Source organism: Alexandromys fortis, unplaced genomic scaffold (assembly GCF_014885135.2).
Source record: "Alexandromys fortis isolate MF-2015 unplaced genomic scaffold, M_Fortis_MF-2015_v1.1 scaffold_36, whole genome shotgun sequence".
NCBI classification, from domain to species: Eukaryota; Metazoa; Chordata; class Mammalia; order Rodentia; family Cricetidae; genus Alexandromys; species Alexandromys fortis.
This window is the reverse complement of record NW_026067915.1, coordinates 14020659-14039530: the sequence shown is the minus strand read 5'-3', so window position 1 is coordinate 14039530 and position 18872 is coordinate 14020659. Positions and strand designations below refer to the sequence as shown.

General features: G+C 46.3%; 1 protein-coding gene across 7 annotated transcripts in view; it reads left to right on the top strand.

The window, feature by feature from the left end:
* The first annotated feature begins 4223 nt into the window (after window positions 1-4223).
* Window positions 4224-18872, top strand: part of Fbxl2 (F-box and leucine rich repeat protein 2) — a 74907-nt gene continuing 60258 nt past the window's right edge. For all 7 annotated transcript variants that reach the window (XM_050139281.1, XM_050139278.1, XM_050139284.1 and 4 more), the window contains exons 1-2: window positions 4224-4292; window positions 13153-13214. In XM_050139281.1, coding sequence (XP_049995238.1) covers window positions 4290-4292; window positions 13153-13214 — 65 coding nt within the window. In that variant the 5' untranslated portion in view covers window positions 4224-4289. The remainder of the gene's footprint in view (window positions 4293-13152; window positions 13215-18872) is intronic.

Below are 18872 nucleotides of genomic sequence, written 5' to 3'. Positions count from 1 at the left end.
GAAATCTGACACCTCTGACACCAAGGACAACTGCAGTCACTTCACACACACACACACACACACACTAACTTTAAAGAAGCTGGGTCTAGTAGCATATACTTGTTAGCCCAGTGCTAGAGAAATTGAGACAGGTAGATTCTTGGGGCTCACTGACCAGCCAGGCCAATGAGAAGTTACTTGGTAACTTCTAGGCCATTGAGAGACCTATCTCAAAATGCACCTAAGGAATGACATCCAAGATTGACCTTTGACCTTTTTCAGGGGCATCACATGAGCACATACATACATGTAGACCTCCCCCCAGCATGAACATACATGCATACAAATAATTCCCATTTGGAAGTATATTGTAGAAACATAGGACTTAGGAAGTGTCCACTACTTACAATACTTAAGGCCAAGACAAGAGGATGACAAACAGTAGACTAGAGGTAATGAGACCCTGTCCCAAAAGATCAAATATCAAACAGAAACAAAAAAAGACTATACATCAAGCAAACACGCCAAAAAAAAAAAAAAAAAAAAAAAAAAAAAAAAAAAAAAAAAAAAAAAAAAAAAAAAAAAAAACAAGAAAAAATCTCCAAATATTAGAAGATGTCTGGCAAAAAGGTATTCCCTGCCCCAAAGGCCCTCTGCTCTAATCCCAAAATGTCTTTGCCCACTTAGAACTCTGACTTGTTCAAATTCTTAATTATGGAGCCGGGCGATGGTGGCACACACCTTTAATCCCAGCACTCGGGAGGCAGAGGCAGGCAGATCTCTGTAAGTTCGAGACCAGCCTGGTCTACAGAGCTAGTTCCAGGACAGGCTCCAAAGCCACAGAGAAACCCTGTCTCGAAAAACAAAACAAAACAAAAAACAAATTCTTAATTATGCAAGTTACAATCAATTTGTTTATCTTGTAAAAGATTAAAATGTTATGAGAAAGCCCAAACACCAGAAGTCTGTATCATTATGAGCTGGTGTGCATAATCTTTAAAAGGATAAACTGGTCACAGTGGCTCCTGCCTGTAAGCCGGGGACTCTGGCTCAGTGGTTAAGAACACTGGCATCTCTTCCAGAGGCCTCATGTTCAATTCCCAGTGCCTACACACTGCCTGCAACTCAGGCCCAGGGGATCCAACACTGGCTTCTGGCTTCTGTGGACACCATTCATGCATGCAGTGCACAGATGTGCATGCAGGGAAAACACCCAAATGCATAAAACAAAAATAAGTAAGCCCTTAAAATAAAATATGCATAAAACAAAAATAAATAAATCCTAAGTCCTTAACATAAAATAAAAAACTACAGAGAGCCTTATCTAGGTATCATAAAACTGCTGAAGCCATATTACAGAAAACATCTTAAATATTAAAGAAAAAAGTGAGTGGAATATTTATAATTGTGAACACATTAAATGTATATTCAAAGCTAAGACATCTGTTAAAGATGGGCATAATATGGCATGCACCTCTCTGTTGACATAGCAATTTCATCTCTTCAAAGAGAGGACTCTCTATACATGTATGTCTGTGAAACCAGTCTGATTGATAAGTTCATCTACCAATCACCTAAAACCAGCCTTCCAAAATACACAGCATAGGACATTTGAAAATGAAGAAGAAGAGGAACACAGACTAAAACCACATTACCAAGTGGTACCTGGCAAAGCAATAGTCAAGAATAAACGGTACTCATGGTGAAGAGTTCAGAAGAGAGAGGATATTTCTGCTAGATAGGATGATAAACCACAAGACAATACCATTTTAGAATGTATTAGGGATGGGAATGGAGAGACGGCTCAGCAGTTAAGAGCATTGGCTGCTCTTCCAGAGGAGCCGGGTTAATTCTCAACAACCACATGGCGGTTCACAACTGTCTATAACTTCAATCCCAGGCAATCTGACACCCTCACACAGACATACATGCAAGTAAAACACAATACACATAAAATATAAATAAATAAAATAGTATCATTAAAGAAGAAGAAACCAGGAGGTGGTAGTGCACCCTTTCATCCCAGCACTCGGGAGGTAGAAACAGGCAGATCTCTGAGTTCGAGGTCAGCCTGGTCTACAGAGTTAGTTCCAGGATAGCCAAGATCCAGATGTAATACTCTCTGCTCCTTCTCCAGCACCAGGTCTGTCTGCATGCCACCATGTTCCCCATCGGGTCCATGGGCGGCATCAGGGAATATCTACACTTTATTCAACCACATTAAAGGGCTGAAGAGACGGCTTAGCCATTAAAGGCTAGGTTCACAATCAACCACATTAAAAACATGCTACAGATTGCTGTCTCATTTACTGACTTAGAAGCTATGCATATTAGGTACCATCAGTAATGGACCCGCAAAGATTATACATATTAATGTGTTTGCGTGTTGGAGATGGGAGGTACCTCTCTATATTGCTCAGTCTTCCTTTGAACTCTGAACTCAAGGGGATCCTCATGCCTCAGTCTCCCAAGTATTTCTTACTCCATCCACCTCAGTCACTGTACACCAGTTTGAGTCTTTTTTTTTTTTTTTTTAATCTGAGACAGGGTTTCTCTGTTTAACAGCTTCTGGCTGTCCTAGAACATACTCTGCAGACCAAACTCATAGAGATCTGCCTGCCTCTGCCTTCTGAGTGCTGGGACTAGAGGGGTGCACCACCACTGCCTGGCAGGTAGTCATCTTTAATAGAAAAATTAGTTTATAGAACAAATGCATGCTTCGTTACGTATTTGAATGGAAGCATGCACGCCAACAGATTAGAATACCAAGAATAAGAATATAAAAATGTAGATTCCAGAAATAAGAATGTAGAAATAAAGAAATGTAAACTTGTAAACCTAGGAGAATGGGAACAGGCTGTCGGCAGCTTTCTCAGCAGTTTAAGGATTAACTATTAACAGTGGGCTACTTTGCTTTACAGCCCATAGCTCTGTCTGCAAGGCTGAAGTGGCCCTCTACAAACTGAGGGTCAGCTTTTAGAAAACCCCCTGACCACTCATGACCAGCAACTGATGTGAGCTGAGCTAACGTTTAAATGATGGGATGCACCTGATATTTTGGTTGGGCATTTTCCCATACCCTTTCCTGCTACACAAAACAAGCAGTCTCTGGGGAGTGTGGAACTTTGGTAAATACCATCAGAAAGTGCCAGAAAAAAAAAAAAAACAATGGGCAAAATGCATACACTAGTTTAACTAAAAAAGACCCTGTTAATGGAAATTGTAAAAAAAAAAAAATAATAAAAAAAGCAATTTGTATCTGAGTTTTACCTTGAGATTGTAAAAATTTTTTTGTTCACACCTAATCCTTGTTTCTTGCTATAAAAGGGGGAGTTGGGAAACAGCCCATTGTCACAGCCTTACAAATCCATCCTGGCTGTGGTCTCAGCTGATAAGCTTTTTGTGCCCCATGGAGATTTATTTTTTTAATTTTTAATTTTTTCCTGGAATAAAGTTTGCTTTAGTGGTTTGTCTTCTTTGCCCAACCCTCATGGACCCAACACCAGTCATGACATTTTCAGGTATTGGGATTACTGTGGTCTTAGTCACTGGTCTTTTGTTGTTGTTGTTGTTGTTTGTTTGGGGAAACAGGGTTCCTCTGTGTAGTTTTGGAACCTGTCCTGGCACTAATTCTGTAGACCAAGCTGGCCTCGAACTCACAGAGATCCACCTGTCTCTGCCTCCCGAGTGCTGCCCACGGCCTCTTGGGTAATTGGAGTTTGTTTTTCCAAGACAAAGTCTCTTGTACCTCAGGCTGAGCTCAAACTCTCTGTTGCTGAGGATGACCTTGGATTTCTGATCCTCCCGCCCCCATCTCCCCCATGCTAGGAGAACAGGAGTACACCTCCAGGTTGGGTTTATGTGGCGCTGTGGGAGGAAGCCAGGGCTTCATGCACTCATGGCAAGCAGTCTACCAACTAAGTCGCATCTCCAGCTCCAATAGTTTGGGTTTTTTGTTGTAGTTTTTTTTTTTTTTTTTTATTTTCAGTAAAGAGAATCCACAAAGGTATCTTGCTCTGGACAGTGCATGGCTGGGTCACCTGTCGGTTGGGAGAGCATCAAGGTGATACTGCCATGATGGGACCGGCCAGGTGTGGAGCCCCAAGACACCCAGGCCCCGCCTCAAAGCTGCGTGGGGCCAGAAGAAGTGGGCGGGCCGAAGGGCGCGCCTACAGATCACGTGGCGGATGCGGGCCAATGGCCGTCCCCGAGCCCACCTTGAGGCCGGGGCGGGGCGCCGGGCTGGCGTCACCAGGACAACGGGCGTCGCCGGCGCCGTGTGACTCCGGGCTGTGGGCGCGCTCGCGGCCATGGTGAGTCTGGGGCCCGCGCCCGCGGGGCGGTGGAGATGCTGGGCGCCTAGGGGAGGGTGCGGAGAAGAGCCACGGCCTGCTGGGAGGGGCAGGGCCGGGCAGGGCAGGGTCGGGCAGGGTCGGGCCGGGCCGGGTGAGGCCGGGCCGGGCAGGGCAGGGCAAGGCTCTTTGGACTGGTCCTGAAGGTGGAAAGCCCAGGTCCCCCGGTCCTGGATGCCTGGGGCACCGGGACGCCGTGCTCTCTGATGCTCCGTGTCTGAGTCACACACCCGGGACCTCTACTCGGTTGGCCACCCCGACGCCGTGACGCCGCTCGGCCCGAGCGTGCCCGGGAAGCCACCAGAGGGTGTGGTTGCATAGATGCCCACAGCCACACTCTTCAGTCTGCGTACTTGAGGCTGCTTTTATGCAATGATGTCAATACCGTACCACACATTTGTTTCAAGTTCAGCGTCCTGTCGGGGCTCCTAGCACGAGGGGTTGGGATGATTTAATGGGTGGCTTTGGAAGAGACCCTCTTACCCTCTTTTGTAAAACTGGAGGACATTGAACTGGACTTTTTCTCCCCTTCGGAGTGCTGCACCTTCCGTGAGGGATTGAATGAATCTGTCATTAGTGCGTTGTAAACACCGTAAGCCGTTAGTTTTGCTCGATAAACTTGGAAGGCCGTGGGCATGTCACCTGGCCTCCATTAGCTTGGTTAAAGCCTTAATTGACTTGGCCTGTGTGCTGGTTCGAATGGGCAAGGTTCAGGTGTGGTTTCTTGAGAGGCCTCCAAAGATATAAAAGAAGTGGACTCCCTGAGTTCGTGACGCACCCTGGGAATAGACTGCTGTTTGTGAGGGTTAGCTAATAGGGGACATGCCTAATTTTAATAAATAGATCTGTAGGGGGCCGGTGAGGTGGCTCAGTGGGTAAAGGCACTTGTTGCCAATCCTGACAACCCGCGTTCCGTACCCCTGACCCACGTGGTGGGAAGAGAGAGTCCTATAAATTTTCCTCTGACCCCTATACAGGGCATGCCTTCAACATAAGTAATAAAATGTAAAAAAAAAAAATTAAATGTTTACCATGAATAATTAAATTGATATTTGTTTGGCGTGTGTATGTGTGTATGCACACCCAAATGCATGTGTGTAGGTGCCGATGTGAAGTCCAGAGGTCGGTGATTGGATGTCTTCCTCCATCCCTGTCCACTTTACTTTTGACAGGGTCTCACTGACCTGGAGCTCTGGGGATCTTTTCTCTCCTACCCATGGGCTCCCAGTAGCTGAGGTGACAGACACCATAGACAAGCGGGTGGTACTGCAGAGCGTCGTCTGTCCCTCAGAGATGCTGTGGAGTAGGAAGTGACGGGCTTTTCTTGTTTGGACGCGTTGGTTCTGAGCTGTCTGGAGTGACTGGCATCTTGTTCCAGCCTTGGGGTAGGTGCTGAAGAACAGTGGGCAGGCCTCACACTCCGGGCTCTTCATTTTTCCCCATGGCAAAGCTGAAAGAAAAGGGATTAGCAGGCGCGGGCGCGTGGATGTGTCCACACTTCCGCCTTGGAAGCTCTGAGAGTTTGTCCCATCACCTCAGTTTGTGTTCAGGACTTGGTGTCTGCTCACTGTGGCTCACAGACCGGATGATTTACACGACGCTTTTTACAGCCCAGGGAGAAGCAGCAGTGTTTTATAAAAGTTGGTTTCTTCTCTTTGCTCGCCATTCTTCACCGTCTTTTTTTTTTCCTTTGGGCTCCTTCCTTCTCACCCCCTTTTCCTGTTCTCCCTATTTTTCTTCTGTGGCTGCTGTGTAAGACTTCCGGTGGTGGTTTTAACGTTAGCTGGTCTGGAACACACTGGATGTTGGAGTGTCTTCTCTTGGTGCCCGTTTTGTTGTTGTTTAATTCAGCTTATAAAATACATTTCTGTTTTGAATTGTATGTCACATCATCATGTTTTTCCATTTTCATTCATTCTGCTGACTGTTTCCTTGTATTCTGCACCCCACTTTCTGTTTTTGTCTGTGAGCAGGCCTTTTAGAAGTTTAGGAAACGTAAATTTGGGGAAACTTTAAACTCAAATATTTAATAGTAGTTTTTCCACTTTAAAGTTTCTTTTCTACCTTTTCTGGGTATGCGCATGCAGGTGCATGTGTGTGGAGGTCAGAGGTCAACCTTGAGTGTTGTGTTGTTTCTCAGGTGCTAGCTACATTGGTGTTTTTTTTTTTTTTTTAATTAGTCTAGACTGGCTGGTCAGTAAGCCCCAGAGAAACAGGACATGTCACAGGACAGCCGGGGTTTTTGTCGGTGGTGGTTTATTGTGTGTTCTTGGGATCAAACCCAGGTCTTCATTCCTATGTGACAAGCACTTTACCAATTGTGTGTGTTTATATATGTGTGTGTGCGTGTGTGTGTGTGTGTGTGTATACACATACAAGGTAGATTTTTTTTTATAGCCCTGGCTGTTCTAGAATTTACTATGTAGGCTAGGTGTACTTTGAATTTGTGGTGATTCTCCTGCCTCAGCCTCCCGGGTGCTGGGATTGCTGGCACCGTGCTCCTAACATAGCCTATGATAGAAAAAAACCTTAACTTCAAGGCCAACTTGGATAATTTAGAGAGATCTTGTCTGTCTGAAAATGAAAGAGGCTCATTGGGTAGAGCACTTGCCGGGCATGCACAAGTCCCACAGTCCCCATAGCACGAGGGGAGGGGCAGTTTGAGACCCACAACCCACTGCGAGGGGAGGGGCAGCTTGAGACCCACAACCCACTGCAAGGGGAGGGGCAGCTTGAGACCCACAATCCACTGCGAGGGGAGATACAAATTGAGACAGAAACTCTTACACAATGAGGCCTCTGTGCTCACTGACCATGAAAAGTAGGTTGTCTGGATTCCTGCTCCTGATATCGAGGTAGAGAATGATTTCAGTAACTCTCACACCTTTCTTCCATAGAGCCAAGTTCTAGGCCAATCACATTGAATTCCCACACCTCTCCACCGTCCCCATGAGATTGACTTTACTATACGTATTTAGTAGAGCTAGATTAAGTGCCTTGCCTAGATAGTAGCTGGTCAGTGGCCAAGTAAGGATTTAACAGCACTCGGTTGTTCTCCAAAGCCTACGACCTTAACCTTTACACCAAGGCCTTCAAACTGTAGTATGTGCCGCACTAAGAGTAAGAATCTCTGAGGGAGCTGGAGAGATGCCTCCATGCTTGGGGCTCTTCCAGAGGACCCAGGTTCTTTCCCCAGCACCCATGTGACTGCTCACAGGTGTCTGTCACTCCGGTCCGTGAGGGTCTGACCCCTCTTCCGGTCTCTGCAGCCACCAGGCATGCAAGTGGTACACACACATACATGCTGGCAAAACACCCACGTATGCATAATAAAAAAGGAAAAGAAAAAGAATTGCGAAGGATCTGGGTTTGGTTCCCAGGACCTAGTGGCAGCTCACAACTGCCATTACTCCAGGTCCAGAGAATCTGTTGTCCTTTCTGGCCTCCTGGGTACACATGTGCCATACGTTCATACAAATGTATACACATACACACAAAATAAAATAAATCTTAAAGAATTTCAGTGGTTAGGAGCACTTGCCCTTGCGGAAGACCTGAGTTTGCTTCCCTGCACCCACATGGTGACCCACAGTCATCCTCTGACCTCTGCAGGCACCAGGCATGGGCGTGGTGCACATACACACGTGCAGGGAATGTGCTTAGATAAAATAAGTCTAAAGATAAAAAGAATCTCAGTGTCTTATCTGAACAGCGGAAGGCTGACCTCCCCTTCTTCTCTCTCTCTGACAAACTGTCTATTAATATTGTCTGATGACAGCTTGCAGGATTAGTTCTGGTTTTGTTTACACGTCTTTGTGTACTCGGTTTGCTCCTGGCTCTACGATGGCGTTGATGGCCTGCCTTCCGCAGGATGTGTCTAGACAGTCACAGCCGCTGAAGGCTCCAGAGTGCACCGTCCCTCTCCTGTTCAGAAGACAGCACCCTCCCCTCCCCCAGACCCCCTTCATTCCACTGCCTTCGTCCACCATGGAGGGGTGTCCTTTATAGGGCTCGGCTTTCAGCAGTTGGTGTTTCTCAGCATTCTGACCAGGTTTGAATATGCAGTAATTGCCGCCCGCTGCAAGAATGTGTCTCCGAAGCCGGCAGCAGCGCTGATCTGCGGCACAAACAGGCATGTTTGGAAGGGAGTCTGGTGGGCACATCATCTCCCATAGAACAGTTGTAGTGGGTCTTCACTAAGACCTGTGATCGCCTCAGCCACATGCTGGTTTTTGTTTGTTGTTTTGAAATTTAGTTTTACTTTTGTGTCTGTGTATCTCTGTGTGGGTATGTGGACGTGAGCCTGGATGCCTTAGAAAGCCAGAGGAGGGCACTGGGTCCCCTGGAGCTGCAGGTAATAGGCAGTTGTAAGTTTTAAGGTTTGTTTTGTTTGTTGGGACGGGGATCGTACTCTGTAGACCAGGCTGACCTCAAATTCACAGCCTCTGCCTCCCAAGTGCTGAGATTAAAGGCGTGTGCCATCACTGGGCTGTTTTCATTATGTGTTTTGACGCTGTCTCAGGTATTGCAGGCTGGCCTTGAGCTTGCTGTGTAACTGAGAATAACCTTAATGTTCTGATGCCCACACCTTTACCTCCCAAATGCCAGGGTTAAGAGGCTGACCAGTTTACAGTGGGCTTTGGTGAAAACCAGGGCGCAGACAAACACTCGGTCAGCTGAGGTGCACCCCCTGTTTGTTTATGAGATGGGTTTTACTATGATGCCCAGGCTGGTCTCAGAATCATGATTTAAGTGAATCCTTCTGCCTCACCCTCCCAAGTAGCTGGGACTACAGGCATATAACATCACACCCGGCTTCTTTGCCAGTTCTTTCGTTGGGCTATTGTTTTATGTGTGAGCGTGTCATGAGGTATGTATACACGAGTGTGAGCATGCATGTTTTTGTACATGTAGAGCCCAGAGCAGGGTGTTGAGTGATTGTCACTCTCCGCCTTATTGCCTTGAGACAGGGTCTCACACCGAACCTAAAGCTCACCCTTCAGCCAGGCTAGCTGGACAGTGAGATCTTGGGGTTTACCTGTCTCCAACACCACACTCCCCAAAGCTGGGGTTACTGGCATGCTCATCCATGCTTGGTTTCTTACATGGGTGCTGGGGATTTGAACTAGGTCCTCATGCTTCCTACACAAGTGGTGCACCCACCGAGCCTAGCTTGCCTTTGTTATTGAGAGGTCTCTGATGTGTCCTGGAATCCCCTTCATGGTGTTTGCAAATTTTTATGAGTACTCATTGGTTTCTGTCTCTCTCTCTGTCCCCCCACCCCACCCCTGCTCCCACTGGGTCTCCCTATGTGGTCTGGAACTCCCAGGATAGGCGTGTGGGGCTTCAAATGTGTGGCAGTCTCCTGCCTCTGTCTCAGAAGTGCTGGCGCTACAGGAGGGCACTCCGCCGTGTACAGCTCCTTTTTCTTTTCTGAATGGTGCTCTTTGTATCAAGGAGGTATTCTCTTAATGAAGTTCACCTTACCTACGTTTATTTGGGTTGTCTGTGGTTTGGGTATCATAGTTTAAAACCATCACAGAGCCCACAGCACAAGGGCTGCAGTTGTTGGTCCTGTGTTTATATCAAACACCTCCACTTGGAGTGAGTTCCATGCGGTGGAGGTAAAGTCCAGCCCCATGGTTCTCATGAGGACTCCATCGTCCTGCACATTTCTTCAAAAGGCTTTCCCCCATTTAAACCAGTGGCTCCTGACTGTAAGAGTTTGTCTCTGAGTTGGTGTATGGTGGGCCGTGGTGGTACACGGCTTTAATCCCAACACTCAAGAGGCAGAGGTAGGCGGATCTCTGTGAGTTTGAGGCCAGCCTGGTCCACAAAAGCTAGTTCTGGGACAGACACCAAAGCTACAAGGGAACTCTGTCTAGAAAACCAAACCAAAACAAAACAAAAGCCAAAAATCCCGAAATAGAATTTGTTTCTGGGCCTTCAGTCCTATTCACTTTGTCCTTAATCATGCCTCCCAGCCGCCTAGATCCAAAATAATAACACAAAAGCTATATTAATTAAAGCCCTCCTTGGTCTGTTAGCTCAGGCTTCTTATTTACTAACACTTACATCTTAAATTAATCCATTCCTATTATTTTGTACTTTACTACAAGGCTCATGGTTTACTGATAAGGTTTTGGGGTGGGCATCTTACCCCTTCAGCAGCTACATGGCGTCTCCTCACCTCCACTTTCTTTTCTCCTCTGTCTCTACTTGGACTTCCCGCCTTGCTCTATTCTGCGCTGCCACAGCCCCAAAGCAGCTTCTTTATTCATTAACCAGTAAAAGCAGCACATAAAGAAGTACTTCCCACACCAGACTTCAGAATTTCAGTTACTGTAGCTTTCTAGTTAAAAACTTATATTTTTAGGACTGGAGGGATGACTCGCAGGTTAAGATTGCTCCTCTAGAGGACCTGAGTTTAGTTCCTAGCACCCATGCCCACTCACAAGTCCTGTAACTCCAGTTCCAAATGGTCTGATGCCCTCTTCTGGCCTCTGTGGGTCCTGCACACACAATTACATACCATTGCAGTGAAGAGGCACCATGGGCACAACAACTCTTACAAAGGAAAACAATGAATTGGGGCTGATGGTTTAGAAGTTTAATCCATTGCCATTATAGTGGGACGCATGGTAGCAGGCATTCCAGACATGGTGCTGGAGAAGCAGCTGAGAGTTCTATGTCTGGATTGGCAGCAGCAGGAAGAAATAGTAACACAGTGCCTGGCTTGGGCTTCTGAAGCTCCAAAGCCCACCCTCAGTAACGAGTTTCCTCCAAATAGGCCACACCTCCAAATAGTGCCATTCCCTATAATCCTGTGGGGGCCATTTTCATCCAAATCACCACACACACAGATATGTAAGTTTGAATATAGAGTTAAAAATCAACATTACAGTATTTTAGTTGTGTGTGTGTGTGTGTGTTCATGCACGTGTGTGTGTGTCTGCGCATGCATGTGTGCATGCATGTGTGTATGCATGTGTGTGTGTCTGGGCTCAAGCAATCACTCCACATCAAGCCCTGCAGCAGCTGAGATGTGTGTACTCCTGTGCCTAGCCATAGAGCAAATGTTGAGATCAGGAGGACTGAGCTCTCAGACTTTTCCAGGCCTGTGTTAGCTACTTTGGGTCCCTTGTATTTTCACGAGCTTGAGCTCTAGAGCGGATGGTGGGAGCTGCAGGCCTGCGCAGCAGTTTTGGGCTGCTGGCCTGCAGTCACTATCGTGAACGTGGAGTCTATCAGTTTATTTCGTATAATCAGTTTCTCTCAGCAGTTCTGAAGGAATTTTCTTTCCTTTCCCTTCCCTCCCCCATCTCATTTCTTCTTGTTTGGATGTTCTAGGGTAGGCCTCACTCTGTAGGCCAGGCTGATATCTTTTATGTCCCAATCTTCCTGCCTCAGCCTCTAGAGTGCTGAATTGCGGGCCTGACCACAACTCCCAACAACCAGTAAAGCAAAATTTCTTTTCTTTTTCCCTTTGTGTTGTGTGCACACATACACATGGGTGTGTGGGTGAGATATATGCAATGGTAAAAGTAAAATGCTGCGGATCCCGGAGTGGCTGCGGCGGGCAGCCCCGAGTGGTTTGACTCTTAAAGGGATGAGCAGACATTGCAATATATACCTCTGTGGGTGTGGGTGTGATGTATGCTTCTGTGTATTATGTGTGTGTGTGCGTTGGTGTGTGTGCTGTATGCCTCTGTGTATTATGTGTGTGTACGTTGGTGTGTGTGCTGTATGCCTGTGCACACGCAAGTAGAGGCCCGTGGAGGATGTCAGTAGCCTCCTCATCACATCCACCTTATTCCCTTGAGACAAGGTTTTTCACTGAACTTAACGCTCACTGGTTCAGCTAGGCTGGCTAATGAACTGGAATCCAGTGTCAGCCAGTGCTGGCGTCATAGACGCTCACAACCATGCCTGACTTTTTCATGTGGGTTCTGGGATTCAAACTCTGGCCTTCTGTTTGCACAACAAGCCATCGGACCCATTGAGCCATCTCTCCAAACCCAGAATGCAATTTCAGCAATGGAACTCATACATATATATATAATTTGTCAGATTCATTTTTGAGTACTTTATTCATTTTAATGCCATTATAAATTTGATTGCTTTTAAAATTCATTTCCAAGTTGTCCATTTCTGATGTATAGAAATATATTTTCATGAAGCTGGAGAGATGGCTCAGCAGTTGAGAGCCCCGGCTGCTCCTACAGAGAACTGGAGTTCAGTTCCCAGGGCCCACTTTGGGCAGACAGCTCACAGCTGCCTGTAACTCCAGCTCCAGGAGATCCGACGCCCTCTTCTGGCCTCTAGAGCGCTGCGCTCAGATGTGCACACACATAACTAAAAATAACTCTTTAAAAGTGTATCATTTCTGTTTTTATAAATGTGTGGTCTTATGAACTCTTTGATGAGTTACGGTATGTTTGTGGGTTTCTGGAATTGTCTCTACACAGCCCCATGTCATTTATGTCTTCTGTTTCTCTTGCTGCCTTCTCACTGGAGCCTCCAGTACAATGCAGTGCACGAATGGCTGTGTTGCCATCTTAAAAAGATTTATTTTATTCATTTTAATTGTGTGTGTGTTTGTTGGAGATGGGGCGGTAGATGTACTTGTGTGCTGGTATCGTGGAGGCCAGGGGTGTTGTGAGCCCCCTGACATGGGTCCTGGGCACAGAACTCCAATCGTGAAGTTTTTGTTTTCTTGTAGGATAGTAAGTAGTGCTGCTGTGACCCAGTATAAAAACGTGATTTAGTTTTTTCATACATTAGCTGAAGAACTGTTGTACAGTTTTTCTCTCTCTTGCAGGTTTTCTCAAACAATGATGATGGCCTTATCAACAAAAAGTTACCCAAGGAGCTGCTCTTAAGGTAAGTGCGTGCATGTTCGAGAGCTCAGGTTTGGCTCAGGCCTCCAGTTGCAAAACCACCTCTGTCTTGGTGTAGTCCTGAGCAAGGAGGGTCAGAGCCTGGCTGATTCTCTGGTGTTGTTTTATAGAATGCCGCTCAGTTTGTTGCTAAGGCTTCCTTGGTCTACTCCAGAATGTACTAAGTATGAAATCATCTTATAATGTGATCCATACTGTAGCAGTCGTTAGCAGGTGCCCATGTTGGATATGAATAGATAATTATAAATCAATTAAATCAACTCGGGGAAAGGTTATTGCTATAGTTGTGGGCTCTTGGGGTTGTAGTGTTTTTGGCATTTTCCAAGAGATGAGACATTCAGCAGTCACAAGAGATGTGTGGTTATGATGTCCTTACCAAGCAGCCAGGGTGCTGTTTCCCCAGGTACTGAGGAGCAAAGGGACATCTGTGTACCGCGGTCATTTTAGAGTCTGCAGGTGACACTGTTGGCCACTAGGCCCTGCGTTTTTTTTTTTTTTTTTTTTTGATTCTGCAGTTATCGAATGTTAGTTGTGGAGGCTGTCACGTCTTAATTCTTTACAAACAATTGACTTATGTACATGTGACAGTCTTTGAGTGGCATTTCCAAACCGTTGCTAATATCCCACAAAACAAGAAGCAGGTGCTAATCTAAGGATAGCAGTTTCTTTGGTACAGCTGTCTTAGAGTCTGGAAGGCTGGTGTGCATGACTATAGCTGGAGTGGGGCACTGTTGACAGAAAGTTTGTGACACTGTAGAAGATGCTCATGTCTAGAGAGAGATGGGGCACACGAGCCTACTCCCTGACTATACTACTTTTTTTTGGGAGGGGGTGGGTTTTTTTTGTTTTTGTTTTTGTTTGTTTTGTTTTGTTTTGCTTTTTTTGAAACAGGGTTTCTCTGTAGCTTTGGAGCCCATCCTGGAACTAGCTCTGTAGAGCAGGCTGGCCTCGAACTCACAGAGATCTGCCTGTCTCTGCCTCTCGAGTGCTGGGAGTAAAGGTGTGTGCCACCACTGCACAGTTTGAGACTAATTCTTTATAAGTTAAGTCTATTTGTTTGGGATAGACACATGCACGTGTACGATTTGGTGCGCCTGTGGAGGTCAGAATCTCCTCCTATCACGTGGTTCGTCAGCCTTGGCAGGCGCCGTCACTCACCAAGCCATCATGTCAACCTTTTCTTCTGGAGTAAATGCTGCTAGGCCTCATCTCTCCTGCCAGACCACGTTAAACTTTTTCTCTTGAGTCAGTCGGGGTGAGAACTTAGCTTCTTGTGTAGTGAACACATTTTATTGGCCCTGGAGTGTTGTCTCTGGGGGTTGTCTGACATTTATATCATGAGTGCTTACCACTTAGTTGATAAAAAATACTGAGGCAGAACTGTATGGGAAGGGTTTGTACTTTATCCCAATAAGATAAGAGAATCATCTTTGGCATTTTGACCTTTTTCAACTCAAAACTGGTGACAGAGAAGGACTGGATAGCACAAACTCAGAAGGGCTTCAGAAAACGGAGGAGCTAGTGGATGCAGGGCGGACTGTTGTCAGTAAGCACTGCAGGGGCCGTGGAGCACAGGCCTCAGGCCTCTGTGTGAGCCCAGCCAGCTCAGACAGCCAACATTAGTCATTCAGCCCTGGGCTGTGATTAAACTCCACCCTCACAAGTGCTGCTGGTGTTTGTGACTCAGGGCCACTGGCTTCCTTTTCCCGTGTGCTAGGGTTAGCTTTTATGCTCAGCCACGAAGTGGTTTCTATTTGCTGATACAAGGGAATGAAAGTCAAAATAGGGGATTCTGCCACTCTGTGGTCATGCGGTTTGTGAACCCGGCTTAGAAGTTAGTTCTTTTGGTTGTCTTTCTGTGGAACTGCCAGCCTGTGGCGCCCACCGCTGAGCCAACTATGGGCCGAGTGTCACAGACATTCTGGAATTGTTTGGTCATTGCAATGACAGTCTTGGTTGAGAGATGAGAAAATCTAGAAGAATGAGCATGTGGAAGACAGTGGGGAGTAGGGAGCCTGGAGCAGAAAGTGGTGGGAGCCTGAGCCAGGTGCCAGGCCCAGGCCCAGGCCCAGGCCCAGCTGGGAGAAGACCATAAGGACACAGGATTCCTCTCCTTTTGATCTCCACGGTCTTTTGTTTTGTCTTTAAAGATTTATTATTATTTTTTTAATCATATGTGTTTGTGCCTATGTGGGTGTGTGCATATGAGTGCAGTGCCTGCAGTGTCCAGAAGAGGGCACACTGGATCCATGGAGTTGTGGTGTGGGATGCCGAGAACTGAGCTCGGGTCCTCTGCAAGAGCATTGCATCCTCTTGCTTACTGAGCCAGCTCTCCAGTCCAATCCACTACCTCCCATCTCCTGAATCTTTGAATGAAGAGTAACCCAGGAAGAATTGAGCTCTGGAAAAATATGATAAAGTGGGTTCTGGACATTTCTTAAGCAAACATTTGGTACTCTCAACTCTGCTGATAAACCCAACTTCCTTTGTGCCCCTCATATTTGGCAACATCCACTTAGTGCTAGCTTGTCTCTGCCAATAAATAAATTAGGCCAGGCCTGGTGGTGCACCCCTTTGATCCCAGCACTTGGGAGGAAGAGGCAGATGGATCTCTGTGAGTACTAAGTCAGCTAGGGCTACTCGATGAAGCCGGAGAGTGATGGCACACACCTTCAATCCCAGCACTTGGGAGGCTGAGCCAGGCAGGTCTCTGTGAGTTCAAGGCCAGCCTGGTTGGGCAAGTGAGTTTCACAACAGCCAAGACTGATTCACAGAGAAACTCTGTTTAATGACCCCAAAGTGGGACTGCGGCTGGGTAAAGGGCTTGCTGTGCAAGCATGGAGACCTGAGCTTGGACAAACATCAGGACATGTGGTATACACCTGTACCCCAGTGCTGAGGAGCTATGACAGGAGGGTCCTGGGGCTTCACCGGCTGGCCAGCCTTGCTGATATGGTGAGCCTTAAGTTCAGTGAGAGACCCTGTCTCAAAAAAAAAAAAAAAAAAAAAGATCGAGAGGAGACTAAGGAAAGACCCCTCAGTGTCAGCCTCTGACCTCATGTGCCCACGTGAGTGTGCATGCACACACATGCACACATGCATACACAGGTGCACACAGCATGCACACAGAGGATAGCAATCCACAGTGTATCAGTTGTTGTGGACATGGAGGTTGTGGTCATTAGGTATAGCTTTCGAGTGGTGCACAAGGCTCATCTGTCAATCATTTTTTAAAATGAATTGCTGCTTGAGAGCAAATGTCCATCACATTTTCTTGAGCGTCCAGGTCTCCACACTCCTGTTCTTATTTTGGAACTAGTCAGAGCAATTGAAATTTTATTTTAAAAAATTTTTATGCCGGGCGGTGGTGGTGCCCACCTTTAATCCCAGCACTCGGGAGGCAGAGGTCAGCGGATCTCCGTGAGTTTGAGACCAGCCTGGTCTACAAGAGCGAGTTCCAGGACAGGAACCAAAAACTACGGAGAAACCCTGTCTCGAAAAAAAATTTTTTAAATGTATTTATTTATTTTGAGACAGGGCTTCTCTGTGTAGCTTTGGCTGTCCTAGAACTCACTCTGTAGACCAGGTTTCCTAGAACGCAGAGATCTGCCTGCCTCTGCCTCCCAAGTGCTGAATTAAAGGTGTCGCCGCCACCACCTGGCGGCGATTGAAGTTTTTAAATACTGCTGTAAGAAGTCTTAGGGGTCAAAACTACCTCTAGACAACCAGAGAGTTATACAGGTTTGCCGAGTGTTAAGCTATTTCTGCAGCAGACTTTGCCTTCTTGGCGAGTGGTTTTCCTCTCAGCTCTCCTTTCTCAGCAGAACTCTTCTGCACCCGGCTCCTTAGGCGAGTGCCACAAAGTCCCAGTCTCCTGGGCCCTTATTTTTGTCTCAGTTCAGAGATGACTTTCTAGGTTTGCTCCTTTGACTTTGTGTTAGATCGTCCTATGATGGCGAAAGCAGCTGTACTAATCTTGTTGGATTCCTAGTCATCTTTAGTACATGGTAGGATCTCGCACATGCCAGACAGGCACCCTGACTAACCACTAAGCCATCATCGCCTTTTTGTCTCTTAATTCCACTTCTTGGTTCTTGTTTGGAGATGCTGTGTGCACAGATGTGCATATGGGGGGGGCTCACTTTGTAGCCAGCCTAGTCTTGAACTTACAATCTTCCTGCCTCTGCATCCTGAAAACCAGGATCCACTAGGAAAAAACAGTGCTTTCCCTCGTCTAGTGATTTTTATTGATAATTTTCAGAATACTTATTATTATTTCACATATTTCTTCTGTGTATTTTGTTATTAAGTTTATACAACTTGACCTTTTTTCTTTCTGATATGGGATTCCTCTCTGTATGCTGTGAATATCATTGGTTTATAAAGAAGCTGTGTTGGGCCTGTGATAGGGCAGCATAGAGCTAGGCAAGGAAAACTAAACTGAATGGTGGGAGAAAGAAGGCAGAATCAGGAGATGCCATGGACCCACCAGAGGAGAATGATGCAAGCCGCCAGCTCGAACCTTGCCTTGTTGGTAGGCCATGAGCCCCATGGTAAAATATAAAATAATAGAAATGGGTTAATTTAAGAGATAAGAGTGAGCTAGAAATATGCATAAGCTAATAGGCCAAGCAGTGTTACAGTTAATACAGTTTCTGAGTGGTTATTTCAAGTCTGGGCAGCTGGGAACAAGCAAGCCGGCTCCTACAACAAATTGGTGCTCCAATATGTACTAGCTACATCCACATAAAACCTAAAAGCTTAAAAGTAATTTTAGACACAAAAGAACAGAGTTAAGCATGGCTTCTTGGTAGCCAGCATTTTGCTGGTGGTGTGCCCAGCTCCTCTAAGAGAGGTCTTTCTGATTCAGCAGGAGCAGGAAAAACAACTATGCTGTTTCAGAATGGCAGCACAAACCACTCTGGCTCTTTCAGGAGACCGAGCACTTGAATGACGTTTGTGGGCCCGGGTGCTTGTATGCCCACTTGGGACCAGGAGGAAAGCAGCTGAGACCATGCCCATGGCTCAGCGCTCCCCTCCTGGGCAGGCAGCAAAATCAGGTTTGCTAGACATATATAGGCAGGAGAGTGTGGCAGATTCCTGCCGCCATACACAGAAATATTTCCAGGACATGCAGTGTCTACATGGCAGATTTAGCTTTTAGTCAGATAAAAAAGGGTTTATATGCTGCATGGTACGCCCCAGAGTTTAGGTGGTGGGGAAGGCTCCCACTGGGCAGTCTCAGAGGCAGTACACATTTCCTCCATGTTGGATTTGGCTGAGCCAACAGGCAGAGCCTTGTTGGCCCTAGCCACGCCTACTTAAAAAAAGGTACTTCTGGTCAGAAAATAATTACAGATACACAATAAAGACAGATTCAGATAAAAAAAAAAAAGACCTCTAAATGGATCACAGTGTTGGATAAATGTTCAGAGGCTTGGGAGAGAGAAGAAAAAGAGTATAGAGAGTTATAAAAAGAAGTAAATGGCCGGGCAGTGGTGGCGGATCTCTGGGAGTTCGAGGCCAGCCTGGTCTACAAGAGCTAGTTCCAGGACAGGAACCAAAAGCTACAGAGGAACCCTGTCTCGAAAAACCAAAAAAAAAAAAAAAAAAAAAAAAAAAAAAAAAAAAGAAATAACAG